The sequence below is a fragment of the Phyllostomus hastatus genome, unplaced genomic scaffold, assembly GCF_019186645.2.
Source record: "Phyllostomus hastatus isolate PE091 unplaced genomic scaffold, TTU_PhHast_1.1 phas_contig_58, whole genome shotgun sequence".
NCBI lineage: Eukaryota > Metazoa > Chordata > Mammalia > Chiroptera > Phyllostomidae > Phyllostomus > Phyllostomus hastatus.
The window spans coordinates 14669606-14688230 of NW_025333916.1; the positions used below are offsets into that span (position 1 = coordinate 14669606).

An 18625-nucleotide genomic window follows, 5' to 3' on the forward strand; every position below is an offset into this window, starting at 1 on the left:
GAATTTTATTCTACATTTCTAATATATATAATCAGTGCTCAATTTAAAAACTAATTGTGTTATTATTATTATTATTAATTATAACAGAATTAATGAAAGGGCAACAAGTGAAAAGATCCATGGTCTTATCACTCTAACCTACCCTGTTCCCCAGCCCTCATGTGCAGATATCATCTGCACAGCTGTAATTAGAGTGCAAGCAAATCAGTTTCTTCTTCTCTACCTGACCACTATAAAGTACCTTTCTTTGTCTTATTTAATGGGATTTTTTAATCCAAATTCATTCATTTGATGAATATCTCAAATTTCATTAAAAATTTGAGGTATTTGCTGTATTTACTTTATGTATTTACCTACCATACCTGTACCCATAATTTTATATCCAACCTCTCTGAGTTATTCTGTTTTAGATGTGATCTTACATGCACCATATGGTTGAGTTTTGCTTTAAGATCTAATCCTGAAGTTGATTTCTCTTAATAGGAACATTTATCACATTTATACATATTGATATTAAAGATAAGCTTTTACAAATATATCTCATTATAATTATGTTTGGTATCTTTTTTGTATAATGTATGTTCAGGTATTTGAAAAGGATTTTATTGATTGGGTGTTTTTCTGTTGGTTACCTTTATATCTCTATCTTAAGTGGCATCTATGGATTCACCACTCTGACCAATGATATCTAACTGGAAATGTCTTTGTCTTCCATCATCATAATACACAAAACATAATACATGGCATGTATTATTCATCACCTACAATGAATGAAGTCCTCTTCTAGCAACCTGTTATGCATTGTCTCTTACAACAATCTAACAGCATTGGTAGTAAATTCAACCTTAAAGATAATAAACAACCATTGGTTTATGTTCAAGTTTTGTTACTTAAAAATATTCTACCTGGCTGGCGTAGCTCAGTGGATTGAGCGTGGGCTGCGAACCAAAGTGTTGCAGGTTCAATTCCCGTCAGGGTACATGCCTGGGTTGCAGGCCATGACTCCCAGCAACCGCACAGTGATCTCTCTCTCTCTCTCTCTCTCTCTCTCTTTCTCCCTCCCTTCCCTCTCTAAAAATAAATAAATAAAATCTTTAAAAAAAACAACAAAAAATATTCCATATGAACCAATAATTATAAGAGAAACACAACCCCTATCCCTATTCAAAATAACAAACATGAGATGAAAATAATACTAAACTATACATAAGAGCCCACTTTCCTAGTCTTGAGTCTCCCAGCCAGAATTGGTATAGGACAATTTTGTTTGTTCAAAGTCTTTCTTGCTCAACTTGAGTATTACTTTCCCACCATGCTTTGCCTATTGTGATTTTACATAAAATCTAATGGTAACAAAATAGTTTTGACAAACTTCCTTCATGTGGCAGAAATACAGATTCAGAATTATGGAACAATGGTTCACATGACTGTCTTTTCTGGGCCTACAGATAGACTCGGGGGGTCCAACCTTTTGGTGTCTCTGGCCCACACTACAAGAAGAAGAGTTGTTTGGGGCCACACATTAAATATAGAAACACTAACAAAAACTGATGAGCAAAAATGGTTTTAAGTAAATTTACACTTTTGTCTTGGGCCACATCCATAGCCATCCTGGGCCACATGTAACCCATAGGCCATGAGCTGGACAGCCCTATTAGTCTTTTCTTAAATGAGATTTAGTCTGTGATTTGAAACAATGAGTTAAGAGATTTTATTTGAGAAAGTTAAAGGCAGAGAAGAAAGAACTATATCTAAGAATGAAGGCAATTGTTCTGAATTGAGAGAACAACAACAACAACAAAATGGTCCTAATATTTATTTCCAAGAGCACCATGGCTATTTTTATGTCTTTTAAAAATGTATAAAATAATTTGATAAAATAATTAGTAAGAATACTAAACTTTGAAAACTTCAGTGTTGAGATCTACTTTTCCTACAGCTTTCTTTAAAGTTTTCAAAGTTTTCAAAGTTTTCAGTCTCTAGGAGACTAGAGATCTTGACTTTATTATTTATTTGTTTTTAAAAAGTGTCTTTGAAGAGCAATAAAACTGCAAAGAACCAAGGGAAGCTTAATACAGTTTTTTGGTTTTCATTTTTGCCGAAACAAAGAATGAAGGTTGTTTTTTAGTTCTCTGGTGGAAAACCCAATCCAGCAATTAGATGGATTTACAACCAACTGCAGTAGACTGAATCATCCCACTGAGTCCCACCAGATGGCCCTGGGTAGGGAGCTTAGAAGACCACACTCCCCCCGGTACTCTTGGACTAGCAGGTCTCCCTTGGGCCAGGAACTGACCTTTGCTCTGAACTGGCTTTCTAATTATTTCTCTGCTTTCCTTTTCTATGCTTACTTCCTTTCCCTTATTATCTTTCACAGCACTCCTTTAATAGATAATAGACAAGGAAATGGAGCAAGAAAGCAGGGATACGGAAATCATATTCAGTCCATTACTGATGTATAACTTAACTTGTCTTTAACACATGATTTGAGGTAGGATAAAAATAATAAACAAAAAATAGAAATGTCTTAAAAATAATAAAAAATCTACATCTCATATCTTTTATGGTGGAAGATTACAGAGTTTCTCAAATATTTAATTTGGATTTTGGAGCACAGTACTTTCTAGCTTACCTTTGAACTAACCCTCTTACAAGAAATCAGAAAATGTCCTCAAAAGTAGAAAACACCCAACATCCCAACAGTATTTGCAAACCATGCAATGCTCCCCCTCCTTGCCTCTGCCCACACTGCCCATCTCCCTCTCTTGCTTTTTTTCTTCCTAACACTTATCATCTAACATCTCATATGATTTACTTATTTACTTTATTTTTTTCTCCCTAGTATAATGTAATCTCCACGAGGACAGGATTTGGGGTTCTTTTGTTCAATACTATATTCTCAGTGCCAGGAACAATGCTGAACATTTACTGGTGATGTTTAACAAATAGTCTGATGTTTAGAAACAGTGAACCGGAGCGTGTTACATTCTCCCCTACCCACACCTACCCCGACTGAAGATGCTGCTTGCTGCTAACAAGTCACAGGTAAGACAGGCAATTACAGACACAGCCGATGGAAATAAGCAACTTTTCTGGAAGGTATCTGCCAATACATATCAAGAGCCTCAAAAAGTTTCTACCCTTGGACCTCAGGATTCTATTTCTAAAATTCCACCCTAAAAATAATTACAAATGTGAACAATATTCTGTCTAAAATGCTACTTATACTAGCAATAAATGGGAAACTACCTTTAGAGTGAACAAATATTTAATAAATTATAGTATAGTCAGACAAATAAAATATTATATAACCATTATATATCCTGTCTTTGTATAAAGGGATGGGTAATACTAAAGTGCTAAGCGAAAATTAAAAAGCAAAATACTAAAAACATACAATGATCTAAAATTTACACATACCATATTTTGCTAGGTATAATGCGCACCCATGTTTTTGGCCCAAACTTTCAGGAAAAAAAACCTTCCATTTTAATTTTCTAATTCAATTATTTATTTATTTATTTATTTATATGTAGGGACAAAACCTATTATCATATTCCAGGGTATTATTTTGCATATGGATATCATTATTGCTTTCTAGAGTTACACTTTTAATGCATAAGCATAAATAAAAGAATTAAAAACATTTATATAGATACAGAATTACTATGGCCCATGAATAATGTACATCCTTATTTTTCCCTCAAAAATTTGGGCAAAAAGTTGTGCATTGCACACAGCAAAATATGTACTCTCAGAGGAAGCTCTGTGTGTGTGTAAAAGACTGAAAGGAAATGCAGTAAGACATTATAAAGTTTATATTTGAGTGGCAAGAGACTGAAATTATATTTTATTCAATGTATTCTTACATACTTTAAAACGTCTCTAGAGTAAGCATGAATTATTTTTCTAATGATAAAAAACAAACACTATAAAAGGATCTTTGCAGCTATCAGGAAGGACTTACAGATTTCTTAGCTGACTCTTTTAAATCTAACCTCAGCAAGTATCACTTTAAGTTACAGTCATTTGACTGCCCTGTATTTTGCAACTGACATTTCCTCCTGATCGGAACAATGACCAGCTCATTTTCACACTGAAATGAGATTCAGATTCCCTGCCACTGAAGTGATTTTCAGAGTGTGAGCTGCCCAGGCACAGACCTCTGGTAAAAGATTTAATTGTTTTTGGTGGGAATTACATTTGGCTTGCAACAGTGATTTAAAGTGTGTGCTTTGTGTTGTTGCTTGGCAGAAATGTGGCTTAATGGTGCAGGACCAAATTTTATGTCCGTGGTTTTTACAGGAATGTCTGATACCCACAAACATGTCACACTATTACCTCATATCTGATAGCTCCATTGTGCAGATTTATTTTGGCTAGGGTGGTTTGATTCTGCCTCATGTTATTGCCAAACAGAGTTAGCAAAGGAAACTTCAGTTTTCTGAACAACCAACTCTCTTTGTTTCCTCATAAATGCTTTACAGCCTTATTTAATATCACTTGCAGAGAGAAATAGTGTAAAAGTGAGGAAGCAATCTCTCCTCAGGAAACTGGTTTGAGTTATTAGGCTGTAATAGAGCATTTTTTATATTCACAGTATTTCATACACACAGAAATGTAGATTTTTGAAATGAGCAGGGAAAAATCACCACTCCCATATGGATTTTTTCCTCTTCGTTACTAGCTTCCATAAAGCTAGTATGTCTTAAGGAGAATTCACTTGCACTGCATTAAAAAAATAAATGTTGACTAGACTTTGGCATGTTTGTCTCTGTCTCCGAGACTCGTGTTCCCGACCCCAAACCCCAAACTCTCGTTGCCGTCCCAAGACCAGAATTTGGTGAGTGCTGCACCTGAAGAGAGAGCCCTACATTACTCTGCATTTCCGTTTCCTTCTGACGGTAGAAAATTGTGACACAAAACTCAAATATTGATCTAGAGAAAAAGCTAGCAAAGATTTAACATTTTCTACATGTCCTATAACAAGCTTGCATTTTATTTAGAGATAATTGTTTTGTACCTAATATAAAACTGCTTAATGCTGTACATTATGTGATAAAGTTACTTTATTTTTAGAGTTCCAATTAAATGTGTACCACTCTCTATTTGTAAAAAAAAATGAAAAAGAAAAAAGAAAATGGAAAAAACACCCAGCATTTCAATTAAACTGGATTTAGCAACTTTTCAGTTGTTTTCTTTTTCTTTCTCTCTCAACTGGATTCAAACAAGTCAGTTGCCAACACACATAAAAGGATTCAAAAAGCCTCTAGTGAAAATCCACAAGCTATGTAGAGTTTCTCACATGAAAATTGTCTCCACAAACCTGAGAACTCATTCTGAACCAATCCTAATATTGATGAGGAAAATTCAGAGAAGACTGAAGTTATTCATCAAAATCCATCCAACTTTAGCCCAAACTGATGTGGCTAAGTGGGTTGAACACCATCCTGCAAACCGAAAGGTCACTAGTTTGACTCCTGGTCAGGGCAACATGCCTGAGTTGCAGGCACTGCAAGCCAGGGCAGCTGATCAATCTCTCTCTCCCTCTCTTTCTCCCTCCCTTTCCCTCTCTCTAAAAATCAGTAAAATCTGAGAAAAAGTTTTTAAAAAATTCTATCTAACTTTATAAATACTTAGATTACTCCAAATAACCCATATTTTATTGTAAAAAATTCATTTTTGTCTCATATTAACATAAAAACAAAGAATTATTCCACAGGTCTTCTGGAGCACACAGAACTGCCCTGTCTGACACAGTCATCACTCGCAGAGAGTGGCCTTAATCCCACAGATTTAACAGCGACTGGACTAATTTTTTTCAAGCCGAAAGGCTAAAAAGCTATTCTTTCCTTTGCTCTTCACAAGTCTCCAACTTGATTCAATAAGCATACTAGAGAAAAGTGTGTGTAGGGATGGGGTGTCTGCTTTTGAAAGTTATCAGCAACCCGCTCAAGTCAGACAGGGTTTACATCCTTTCAAGGTGAACCTCTGATTATATAGAGTCTAGGAGTTCCCACTGTCAGTCAGAGATACCAGACATCTTTTATCTTTAAAATACACACTACAAGGCCATGATCCACGGGCCTCAACCCTCAGCAGATAACTAGCATTAACAAAACAAGCATGATAAAGATAACAAGCAGGAACAAAACAAACTGATGATGAAAATGTAATGTAACTGACTGACTATTTCCTTTTGCAGAGATAGGTAACTGCCTTTAACATAAGGTTAAGAGATTTAGAAATACACCAGGAGTTTGCTCTGCTTAAAAAAATAAAAGTTTGCCTTGGTTCAGCTTTGGGCTCTGCTTTCAGTTAAAGGAAACCAGTGTGAGTTACTGCCGTGACAGTCACATCCCAGCTGGTCCTTTAGGTGACAGATACAAGCAGACGATGAGGACATGCACACACAGTTTGGGTGAAACTAAAAGGCTGGAGCAAGGAAGGTGCTTGAAGCTTAGAATGGCTTCCTCTTACCCCTCCACTCAACACTCCTGAACAGTGTTCATTTTTCCACATTGAGATTTTTAGAGAAGTGTTTGAAAAAGAATTCAAAAATCAAAACCTTGAAGATACAAGGTCATGATTCAACCTCTACTAGGGAAAGAATTCCCAAAACATTAAAGACTCTTGTGCTTAAATTCCTTTTATCTGCATCTTAAAACTAAGAAGTTTTCAAAGCATCCTTTTTCCTATCCAAACTTAATAACTAGCCCTTCTTCATAATATTTAATCCATTTCAAATTATTTTCCTGTATTTTATTTTATTTTATTTTATTTATTTTTAGAGAGAGGGGGAGGGAGAGAGAGAGGGAGAGAAATGTCCATGTGTGGTTGCCTCTCGAATGCCCACAACTGGGGACCTGGCCTGCAACCCAGGCATGTGCCCAGACTGGGAATCAAACAGGCAACCCTTTGGTTTGTAAGCCAGTGTTCAGTCCACTGAGCCACAACAGCCAGGGCTCAAATTATTTTCATTACAATTTTATGATTTCTCTTAACTTGATCTAATAACTATAAAGAATAATCAATGGGCACTAACTACTGCTTCTAAAGACTTAGACATTCTGTTTAGAATCTCTTCGTTTCTTTTCCTCTCTACTAAAAACAAAAAAAGAATGTTCACAGACACTAGGTTAAATTAAAGGTCATCTTTCTGTGAGTCATACATTTGAGACTTATCACCATCACACACACAGGCACACCCCCTACAGTGTGCCCAGTGCTTATTGGCACTCGGGAAGATCTGTATAGCAGATAGGTTCTCACCATAAGTACCATAAAGAATACGCAAATATTTAAATGATTAGCAGTGTAGACAGCAAAAGAGCCCTTGAGATGGGAAACTAAGCTATGCATTAGACAGACTTGGTAGCTAATAGAACAGTTCTTACACACCAGCCAGCTATTGTGTGACAGCCTGAGCAGAAGGTACAAATCATTTCATACTGTAGATCTTCAAGATTTCTAGTATGTAACTGCAGTGGCAAATCTTGAACCTGCAGCTAGTAAAGGCCTATTTTGTCTACCTATGTCTAACTATATTTAGATACAGTTTATCAGCTTAGACGGAGTCACCCTTTAATTTTTAAAATTCACTGTAATTCAGATTACTTTGAGTGGTCAATTAAAAGCTCTGTGTTTCAGAACTATTATGAATGTTGCCAAGCACATTTGAACAATTAATCACAGACATTCCATTGAAAAAACATCTTTGACATTTGCCCAGGGAAGCTAGTCTATGATGCAATATATTATTGTAATTTGGGGGAGAATTTACTAAGACTTCAAGTTAAAATTGGGTGTTTTTTTCCATGAACAGTCCAGTCACCATTTTCACCTAGTCTATCCCGCCCCAAATACTGCTAATTTAATTCACTGTAAAACATTTTCATAAGAAAACCAAAAAAAGTCCTTTAGGTTCGCATACCAAGGAAACTCGCCAAGGAAAACTTTCCTCTGTGTGTATTATTGTGCACAAAGTAAAGAGACTCGAGAGAGAACTGGTCCTAATATTTGCCTCAATGGCTAGGATTTTACTAAGCATGTGACTCCATGTGCTGGCCTCACACTGCATTTGAAAAATCATCTTTTTCACATGTAACTTTCAGGTTCACAATATAAAGCAATTCATGCTAGAATTTTTAAACTCAAAGCTACAGGAACTTAATTCACAGAGAATATTACCCCTGGAGACATTCAGGTGGCAGTCTGGGAATGTGCAGTTTTGAAATGCAAAATACAACATGGCCACTAGGTGGTAATATCCATCCATCATTTTATTATGAATTACAAACTATTAACAAAAAAGAATGTAGAATACGCCACCAGAAATCATGATTATTTACTCCATGTCGCAAAAAAAAATTTACAGGATCATCTGTGATATGTCCTCTCAGTTTTGTGAAGGACAGCATGGAGAGAACACTATGCTAGAAGATGGACCTCAGCCAGAGCATATTTGCCAACCTGATTGCGTTCTGTCCTGTTAGAGGCTATGGTAGCCATAATCTGAATTTTCTATTGGACTAAAATGTTCATCTACGGCAGCTGCTTCTCTCCATTTCACTTTTTAAATTATCACATGGTTTATGTCAATAGTGAAATCACATCAGAAGCAAAGCAAAATTTGTAAATCCTACCTAAAATCCTTAGAATGGGGCAGATCATTATTAACACCTAGGCACACAAATGAATGTCCACAGTGTGATTCACATTTAGTGTGGTTTTAGGTAAAAGCTTATCAAGAGTAGCTATAGAAACATGACACTAAAAGCCGACTTCCCTGTGTGCGAACTCCTCTTATCACCTGTGCTCCCACAGCTACAAATGACATCCAAATGCAGTAGATGCCAAGGGTAAGCAGATAACCACCAAAGTACAAAAGCAAACTCCAAACAGAAAATGCTTCACCAAGAGGACAGTTTAGCCATTTGAAACACACGCTGATAAGAGGCCACCTTTCCCTAAATAAAGAACTTAATAACCACACTGGGTTACCCCCAGGCATTCAGAACACAGGTCAAACGTTTATCTGAAAGAAAGCTAGAAGGACTACTTATTACAGAAATAAAAACATTTGGGAACTTTAACATGCCTTTGTTTCCCCTAGACGGCTGTGGGAAACAATAGGCATTTGTGTGCAGTCTGTGGAGGGCACAGTTAACTTTGTTTTATTTAACTTGTTCGGGGCAAATGACCTCCCTGAAAGGTAGAGATAGACCCTCTTCTGATCCTTGTACTTGCTTAAGGTTACTTCGGTCTGGGTCCTTGTTTATTTATAGTTTAAAGGAGGTTATGGTTTTGCTGTTGTCTTTTAGCTGAACAACTGAAAGGAAAAGAGCAGCTTTGTTTTAAAGGAGAAAGAGACGTTTGTTTTGGTGTCACCGCCTGAGGCTGGCAGCCTGGAGTCAGATCCCACAAACATGAATATGCTGAAGGAAGAAAAACTAACTTGGGGTCTCCTGATAGTTGTTAAAATGGCAGCGTGCCCATTCTTTTCCTAGCTGGCAAATCTCTGTATGGAGGGACGATCTGCCAGGTCTTGAGTGCAGCACTAATCTTGTGTAATAGCGTGAGCTCACTGCCCGACAAAGGCGGTAATTATCAACAGCATTTTCCAAAGGATGTGAGTTATTCCCACTGTGAGACCACTTGGAGACAGGGCCCCAGGCAGAGCCCCCTGGAGCCGCTTGCACTCGGTTCCTAGCATGAACGGGGGCCAGTGGACTCCTTCACCCGGGCTTGTTTGCACAGGTCTTTAGTCAGGAAGTGCTAACATCCAAATGCAACGCGAAACTGCCAAAACCCATTCAACATTTTTTTTGTCTTTTTGATGGTTATTCATTGCCTGAAACTATTAGTCATGAAATTTAAATGTCTGTATGTCATTTTAAAGTTTCACAGAGCATGTTGGAAGAGCATCTGTGAGAAGGAACTATGGCATTAGTAAATTTTTTTTGGATAGTCTTCTTAATTATGAAATGATTTTCTAGGGATGGGTAAATACTGTCCTTCCAGTTGCTTGACTCATCACTAGCTATTTGCACTCAAGTATAGGTGAGGCGGAGATGTGAGTTTTCTGTTCTAGAGCTTGTCTATAACTCCTTACATTTCCCATGCAGAATCAGAAGGACCAGTGCTTGGTTTCAAATCACATTAAACTGCAACATAAGTAAAAATGTTCATTAAGAGCTCAGTGGTCTTTTGCAGAAAAGAAACTGAAAATTCTTCTAATAATGATGAATGTGTTAAAGGCTGAGGAAACAGCATATGTTTTCCTTGGCTTTTAAGTTAATATAATGAAGCCTGTGAGGTTTAACATAATTAAATTAATGTTGATATGCAGTGTGACTTGTTCACAGAGAAGCAGCATTCAACTTGGAGCTAAAACCACACCACAGCTGACACACATCCATCTGCAAATGCTTTATAGAAAGTCTTCTGAGATTTTCAGGTAGAAAGAGAAAAGCTTAAGTTTTAGGTTGGGGGGGTTGTTTTGCATTATTTTTCTGCTAACTCATGTAATCCTTTCAAAAGAGCAGAAACCTACAAAAAAATGTTTAGACAACATCAGAAATTAGTTAATAGTCCTGATTCTCTTTTCAAGGTCCAAGACATCTGGGAGAGGGAGGAGGCTAAAACCTTTGTGTTTATAAAGCACAATAATGATACATTCCTGCAGAAAAAGAATAATGGTTTATAGCCTGCGATTTGTTACTCTTTTTCTCTGCCCCTTTTAAGTGTCTCTTCCTGGGTTAAGGGCTATTTCTTTATTGTTTCTACTTTTTTCAAAGCTGGTTTTTCTCACAATACTTTGCTTGACAGACTAATGTGTTTGTTTATGAAAGAAGAAAAGGCACTCTGGATTTAAAGTAAAATCCATAACCAATCTGGCTATTGTCATGAGCCGATTCTACCCAGGAGAGCGAGTGAGTGTCCCAAATTCTAGGTGTGCCAGCTTGCCAATGTTGGATCATGCTTATTAGAATAAAAAACAAAAACAGTATTTAGTTATGCTCTAGAAAACATTTAAGTAGAGTCTTTTTAAGTAGAAAAGGCTATCAAGTAGTGTTTTGTAATCTACATTGTAATCTACATTGTAACAAGAGGCCAGATGAGTTGGCTAGAACTAGAAAATAAAACATTTTCTGATCTGTGAATTAGGAAACTACTCAAGAACTCCCTGGCCAGCTCTAGACCAGCTCAGAGGAGAGGAAGGCTGTGCGTGCACCAAAGAGTGAGGAGGAGGAGGTCAGGACCACTTCCTGGGAAGCCCAGGGGTCGGGCTTCAGTGCTAACGAAGTGAGATGACCCAAGGAAAATGTGAAAGAGATGTAGGAAGTGTTTATTAAAATGTATAAGAATAAATTTAGGGTTTGTTTTTTTCTTACCAAACAACTCAAACTTTCCAAAAGCCCCTCAATATTTTACACAGGGAATTGTCTGTTCTGTTCAGTCCTCAACCTCTGGACAATGCTTTGTCAGGCGACATAGGTTTTTTTGTTGCTGTTGTCGTTTTTTTTTTTTTTGAGGTAGATGCATCTGATCCACTGAAGTGCTGACCTCCCTTAGTGAGGGATTAGCTTTGAAGGTGCTGGGGGATGCAGTGAGGGGAAGGGATTAAGGAGCAGTATAGACCACAGAGAATTCCCCTCATGAGAATTTTATTTCTTGGCGTCAGGAGGAGGATGGAACAGGAAGGTGACAGCTTTAAATCTCTGCAGTCCATGGGTTAATTTTAAACCACTGGTTGGGGAAGCAGGTTATTAAAAGTAGTGTGATTACGGCACCTGTTTCCAATATCTCCCTAACCATGCTGTCCATGGACACACAATAGTCTAGAGTTGCAAAGACAGTTGTAAACATGAGATTGCTAGGAAGTATATAGACAGAGAAGTGGAAGTGTTTCCTGAGGTCTGGCTCCCTCTGTGCCAGAAAGAATGGTCACAGGTGGTGGGTGAATGAATGAAGCTCTGTCCTGCCTTAGGCAACAGCTCATCCTTGGTCAAGCAATCGATGAAAAACAAAGGGAGCTGATAACATCCGAGAGTGAGATTTCCTTTTGCTTATCTTATTACACTTTGGATTTAGATAATAGGGTTCTTTAAAGTCATTTTTCTTAAAAGAATATAATGGTAGAATATGTACTTATCTTGAAAAAATATCCTCCTTCAAAGTTTTGAGTAATCGTTGGTTTCCTAATTCTCCATGGAAAATCTGCCCCCATGTAACTCAAATGAGCAGGGGCAGCAGAGGTTGAAAAGTTTACTTTCTATTTTTTCTTCCTAAAGTTTACTATAAATGTGTTCTTTGGACAACCATGGGCAAAACAGCATCATTCTCAGAAGGAACACTGTTATCTTTGGGTTAACAACTTTAGTAAGATGCATTCATTGTGCTTAGCTATAAATTTCTTCCTTTCTGAGGAAGATTTTTTCTTGTCACCATATTTGAAATCCCACATATTATGTTTTAATGTTTTTCATACTGGTACAACTTTAAATACAATATTTAATCTAATATGCAAGAATTGCCACAAAGAGATTGAGCCAAAAGACTTCATTGGTCATTTCAGGATTCGAGAGATTGCAGCTGAACAGTTGAGTTCATTGAACAATGTATGGCTATTGAATATCATTCAGAAAACATTTATTAGGTATCTATTTTTGTCAACAACTCTGCTAGGTGTTAAACAAATAGAGATGAAAGTTCATCTCTGCCTCAGAAAGCACAGTGGCAGGAAATTACCCCCAGAGGTCTGTGGTAGGATAGGAAGTGCCCAAGGAGCTGCAAGAAGGCTTCCTGGAGAAAGGGGGCTCTTTGCTAAGCAAGGAACTGAATGCTTATGAAATAAAATTAGGGCAAGGGGCATGAACGTTCTAAGTACCAGGGCAAGTGTATGCAAAGTACTGCAGGAATGAGATGTTCTGGCTTATTCCAGAGAGTGTTTTGAGATGGGATAGCATAGGAAGTGGCAGAGGGAGTTGGTGGACTTGGTACGCCATGCTAATACTCAGACTTTTACTGAAGGCAATAGGAAGACATTGAAGAATTTTAAGAAGGGAGTAACAAGAGTTCATAGCAAGTAGAGAGGAAGGTTGTAGGCACTGAAAACAGATCTGGGGGAAAACACTTCAGATTAGTCCTTGATTTAACAATAAGTTAAGGATAGAGCTTAAAAGTCAGATAATACTGTAAAAGCTAGATAAGAAATATTTGTTTAACTTTGCCAGCTTTAATGTGTATTTAACTTGGATGGTTTAACTTAGTGTCTTTGAAGACATTACTTGGGTGACAAGGAAAGTATTTCATTGTTGAAGTTATTTGTCAAGATTTCTAATAAAGCACTTGTGGCATTTCACTGTTATAGAGATCAATAGTAAAGTTAAAGAATAACTGTGAGTAGAAATCATAGCTGCTGATAGAATTAACTTCGTGACACCCAAGTTGAAGCCCAGGTGACAAAGTAAAAATGTAGATGTGTTCAGAGAAAACAACCTTAATACAAATCACAAGGGGAAGCCTAGAACCAATTTTACTCACGAGTATCCTTTCATGAAATTTACTGGTCAAACACACCAAATAAATAATAAAAAAGACTTTTACAATATAACAAAAGCAGGAATTTGGCATTTTGTTAATTATGTCAACATCCTATTACAGAAGCCAATAATGGGGAATGAATCGATCAGAATCTGAAGAAGAGAGGCAATTTAGAAAATTTGGACAAATAACATTGTTAATATAGCATAAGCATGGGAGTTGAATTAGTCTGGCTGTAAAGCACAATCACGTTAAATGTGTTAAAATTATACTGAAAGTTGATTGAAAGCGAAGTTTAATTATTTCAAGAAAAATAAATACTGAAATCGAGACCCAATATAAACTTGTTTTTACTGAATATTACACTGAGTAACCAAAGGTAACATACAGTAAATATCAAAGGTTCTTTTTGTTTTGACACTGCTGTGCCTCCCAAGAAGGATAAGCTCTAATCAATCTTTCAAACCGAAAATGGAGTGGGGGTGGGAAAGACAGAAATCACTCTAAAATATAAACGAAGTCCTTAAAATTACACACAGTCAAGTTAACACCATTTCCAAGTGTAAGCAGATACTGCTTTCCCGGGTGAAGAGTTTACTATTAGGGGTACTTTCAAAACCAAGACACTTGGAATAAACACTGAAACAAAGGAGAGCTATTTTATTCCAAGGCCTGTGCACATATGGAACCTGTTAAGGGGATGGTGGCTGCAGGAAGGACTACAAACGAGGGTGAGAGTCACCTAGGCTGTCCCAGAGAGGAAGGGATGGGGCGAGGGTGGGTACGGAGCAGAGAGTGGGCCAGAGATCAGTCAGATGGGAGTGAGACCGGCTGTGGGGCAGATGGTCTTTTCTGTTCCAAAATGTTCAAAGTTAAGGTACACTCCTTACCACACTTTCATTTTATACAAAGAGTGAACTAAGAAGAAACCAAGGGTCTGTCAGAGTTTTTTCTGGAGTTACTTGTGTCATTTCTTTGATAAACTTTGCTTGTTTATATAATTCATTTGCTGCCTTCTTCAACCAAGGCCCTCCCTGGGGGCTCTCTCCATAACCCTGGGCTTACAGTGAAAAATGTCAATTAATTAAGAATAAGGTTCCTGTGCACATTTTGTAGTTATCAATGTTAGGTTCCCTTCCTGTGAAAATTTCCAGGGAAGATCAATATTTTTCAACAAAGTGCAATGCTTGCTTATTTTCCAAGTTTAAGACCAGTCTGATTATGGAAATGGTAGTTTTCACAGTCCATTAAAAATTAATGGATACAGATGAAAAAAAAATGGCTAACTTGCCTTGCTTGGGCAGAGTGGAATAATAACAATTGACGGGCCAAGCTAACCTGACTGGCACCTGACAGGGAAGATGAATTTCCTAAGATACATAACAGATCTTACATGGCTGCCAGATGGAAGTCAATATTTAGTCTCATTAATCAAGCTCACAGATCTTATAGGGACACTGTGAGAAATAAAAAGCAAACAAGAGAAACACTTCTTTGAAGAGCTAAACTCCTAATGGGGAGGCCAGAATAAACGTCTATAACACACAAAAATGCTAAGAATGAAAACATACAAATCAACTCTATGTAACCAATGAGAGATTGTACATAGTCAGGGACTTGTCCCAATCAGGTCAGTATGTAGCAAATGCCAGCCTTTACATACACTCCACCTGGCGAGATACAGCTATTCCAGGCTCAGGGCTGACGCATGCAGGTAAACTACGACATTCTGGCTTCGGTAGTGTAGTTGGGATCTCACATGGACCTGCACTTTTCACTGGGCTATTTATAAAGGAAAGTCTCTGAGAGAAAGACTTAATGATAGGTATCCTAGGAACCCAATCTATCCCACAAGAAAGAATTAGGCATCAACAAGAGAAAACTCATTAAATGCCTATACGATATGATACACATTAACAGAATTATGAATGGTTTTAACTATCTGTAATATATAGAAAAATGTCCTTTTAATTTTTATATTCACTTATAAATTAGTAAAACAAGTCTATCTTCAATTAAAATTAACATGCAAGGACTTGTGCCATGCCAACCACTATTAATCTAACTGACCAAATTTATCCTCCTTAGTTACAATGAAAAGAAAACATATGGATGCAAAAATTGCAGATACACCATCTAGTGAGAACAATTAGAAGAAAATAAGACTGACTGACCCAGAGGCTGTGGTTCATATACCTGACTGGGAATGTGTTTTATGGACAATCAGCTTTCTTTATGTTTTCTGATTCTTGCCAAAGTATCTACTTATGAATTTGAATGACAAACAGTGCTGATTAAACATAAGGAGTCAGGACAAATAAAGGGCAAGTCCAGCTTTATTTCAGGGTTGCTAAAGGCAAAATGTAATAAGGATACTCTTTAGAGTCAAGGAAGTACCAGCCAGAAAGGCCAATGGCTTTGGAGACAGGCCTGAGTTCAAATACTGGCTTCACCTTTTAATAGCGTTGTGGCTCTGCACAAATATCTCAGCCTACTGACCTTTCCTTTCTTTACCTGTAAAACACCTAATGCCTCCCGTAAAGGTTGTTACGGGGAATAAACAAATGCAAAGTCCTTACTTCAGTGGATGACATGGATGAACTAAGGAGTAGGAGAAGAGACCCACGTGTAAAAACCAGAATTATCTTCTGGAGGGTGGGCCCCTTGTAGTACAGGCTTCCTCTGTTAGACGAGTGTTCTAGAAAGCCATTTGTATCAGTGTATCAAGTGGCATTGTTGTGAGAGGCTGCATTTGGCTTCAGTAAATGTTTTTGCAAACTCTTTCAACATGTTTCCCCATTGCGTGATGGGTGATTTAAGAGTGCACCCACCCACACCACACTGAGTGTTCAGCAGTTTTTGACAAAAAAGGCATGGCCCCCATAAGCCCCCCTCCCTATATGCCCTTGACCTGAGTGATATTTTTTTGTTTCCCCAGGTGAAAAAAGTTCTCAAAGGGAAACATTTTGTCAACATGGAAGAGGTGAAACAAAAAAGAGCAGAAGCCCTAAAAGCCATCAAAATTGATGAGTTCAGAAACTGTTTTGAACAGTGGAAAAAAGTCTCAATAGGTTTACTACATTAAATGGAGAATACTTTGAAGGTGACTTAAGTTTAAACGTGTAAGACTAAATACACAATTTTTTATAAATAAATTCTGTTTTTTGGAGCCCTCCCTCATATGTCCACAGAGCACAAAGAAGCTTTCCTGGACAGAGTAGAACTTCCAAAACCAGATTACTTTGGCATTTGTTCTAAAATGAACTTTACATGTTGCCAAACTCATTAGATTAGATGAGTGGCAGCTAATGAATGAAATTTAAGCAGCTAAGTAATTCACACCCCCAAAAGAGCTTAACAACTATTTTCAACTTTTCTTCTTGTTTATCTAACTTAGAATTTAACTTACATTTGCTGTCTAGCCCAGCGCATCCCAACTTTGTGTGCATTTCAGCATCACCTGGGGACCGCTCAGAAAACACAGCTGCCAAAGGTTCTGCTGTAATGAATTTGCACTGAGTCCTAGGCAGCTGTATATCCCCCTGGTGATTCCAACAGCCAGGGCCTAGACTCACTGGTATAGCTAACTACGCTTGAAAATTTTTGAAAAAAAAAACAACAACAAAAAACAGCTTTATCTATCTTGTCTTAAGAACCTTATTCCAGCCTACTTGAGATAGTGGCCAGTATTACCAAATCATTCCTTTCTTTATAAAAAAACATATAATTAGTGAGCAGAGCTTGAATGTGAGGAAATTTATAAGATCACAATCCAATAATTTTTTTAAGATGAAAAAAGTGGGCATTTTTTGCTTGGAAATATAATGAGTCAGGCCTTATAGCAGATTTCCAGTATAATTAAGTAATGGAGAAAGGTATTTTTAAAGGCCTTTTCTCTTACAGTTATTCTTTTCCTTTTCATTTTGAAGCTATACAAAGCCAAGATAACTATCTTAAAGACAGACTACAGGCAATTCTGATTATGTGGTTTACCAGTTCAATGGAAATCTGATAGTCTTCTTGCACAGAGAGCCACAGTGATTGGAGGACTGGGGTTGGATACATTTTCATGGAACTCTAGTCTAACTCCCCTTCGTTTCACTGAGCGACCCTGAGCAAGTCCCTTAACTGGTCTCCAGTCTAACATGTCCTCTGCACAATGCAATCAGTGCACAGCACCAAGTTCTTACAATGGGCATTATGTTCATCAGCAGCTTACCAGTGTGCTGCCATCAGTCCAGCGGAAGTCATGCTCAAACATCTTGTCATTGAGGCCTATCCACTGGTAGTCATGGCCCACACCTACAAAGACGGTAAATGACACAGATATTTGTATTAGCTTTCCAATGTATGGATGGAATGTAGTAAAAAAAAAAGGATTTCAGGTTGAATCATGTGTCCCCTTCTCTGACTGAATTTTTGTTAGGTTGCTCATAAAAATATTTCATGGTCTAACTTACTTTTGTTCTCCTGCCCAATGTGCTTTAAACTGAAAAGCTAATTTGCAAACATTGCTAAACATAAAAATATCAGACATAGACAATCATTTTTATAACAATTTATTACAATTAGAATGTTTTTATTCATGCTTCCTGATGATAGAAACTTTGGATTTATTTTTTTATTATTATGCCATTAGCAAAAAATTCAGTGACTCAATAAAACAAGACAGATCTTACCCATGCTGGCCTCACTTCAGAAGGCATGTGTTTGTCCTAAAGCAGTTGAAACACTGAATACCCATGCCAGACAGTTTTGCAGAATTTCCTCAAAAATAATGGCTTTTGCCATAAAATTAGTCACAGGTAAGCATACCAGGCAAAAAAATTAAATGAACCTCTATCCAGATTGCAAATTAATAATCACATCTCTAAATGATAGCAGGCATTAGGAGAACATATTTAATCAAGCATCAAACAATGCTTTATGAGCAAAAAAAATCTATATATTTGCTATGTAAAACTTAGCTGCCCTCCTCTTTGCTATAGTTTAAAGAATTAGTAAATAGCTTTGGTGGTAAGTTTCATAGCATTGTCTCCATCTATTCATTATCATAATATGAAAGTCCACCTTCTAT

The 18625-nt window shown here is 37.3% G+C and overlaps 1 protein-coding gene across 2 annotated transcripts in view; it reads right to left on the reverse strand.

The window, feature by feature from the left end:
- VCAN (versican) overlaps nucleotides 1–18625 on the reverse strand; it is a 105493-nt gene that overhangs the window by 7842 nt on the left and 79026 nt on the right. For both annotated transcript variants that reach the window (XM_045848089.1, XM_045848091.1), the window contains one exon: nucleotides 17768–17850. In XM_045848089.1, the coding sequence (XP_045704045.1) occupies nucleotides 17768–17850 (83 nt within the window). The remainder of the gene's footprint in view (nucleotides 1–17767; nucleotides 17851–18625) is intronic.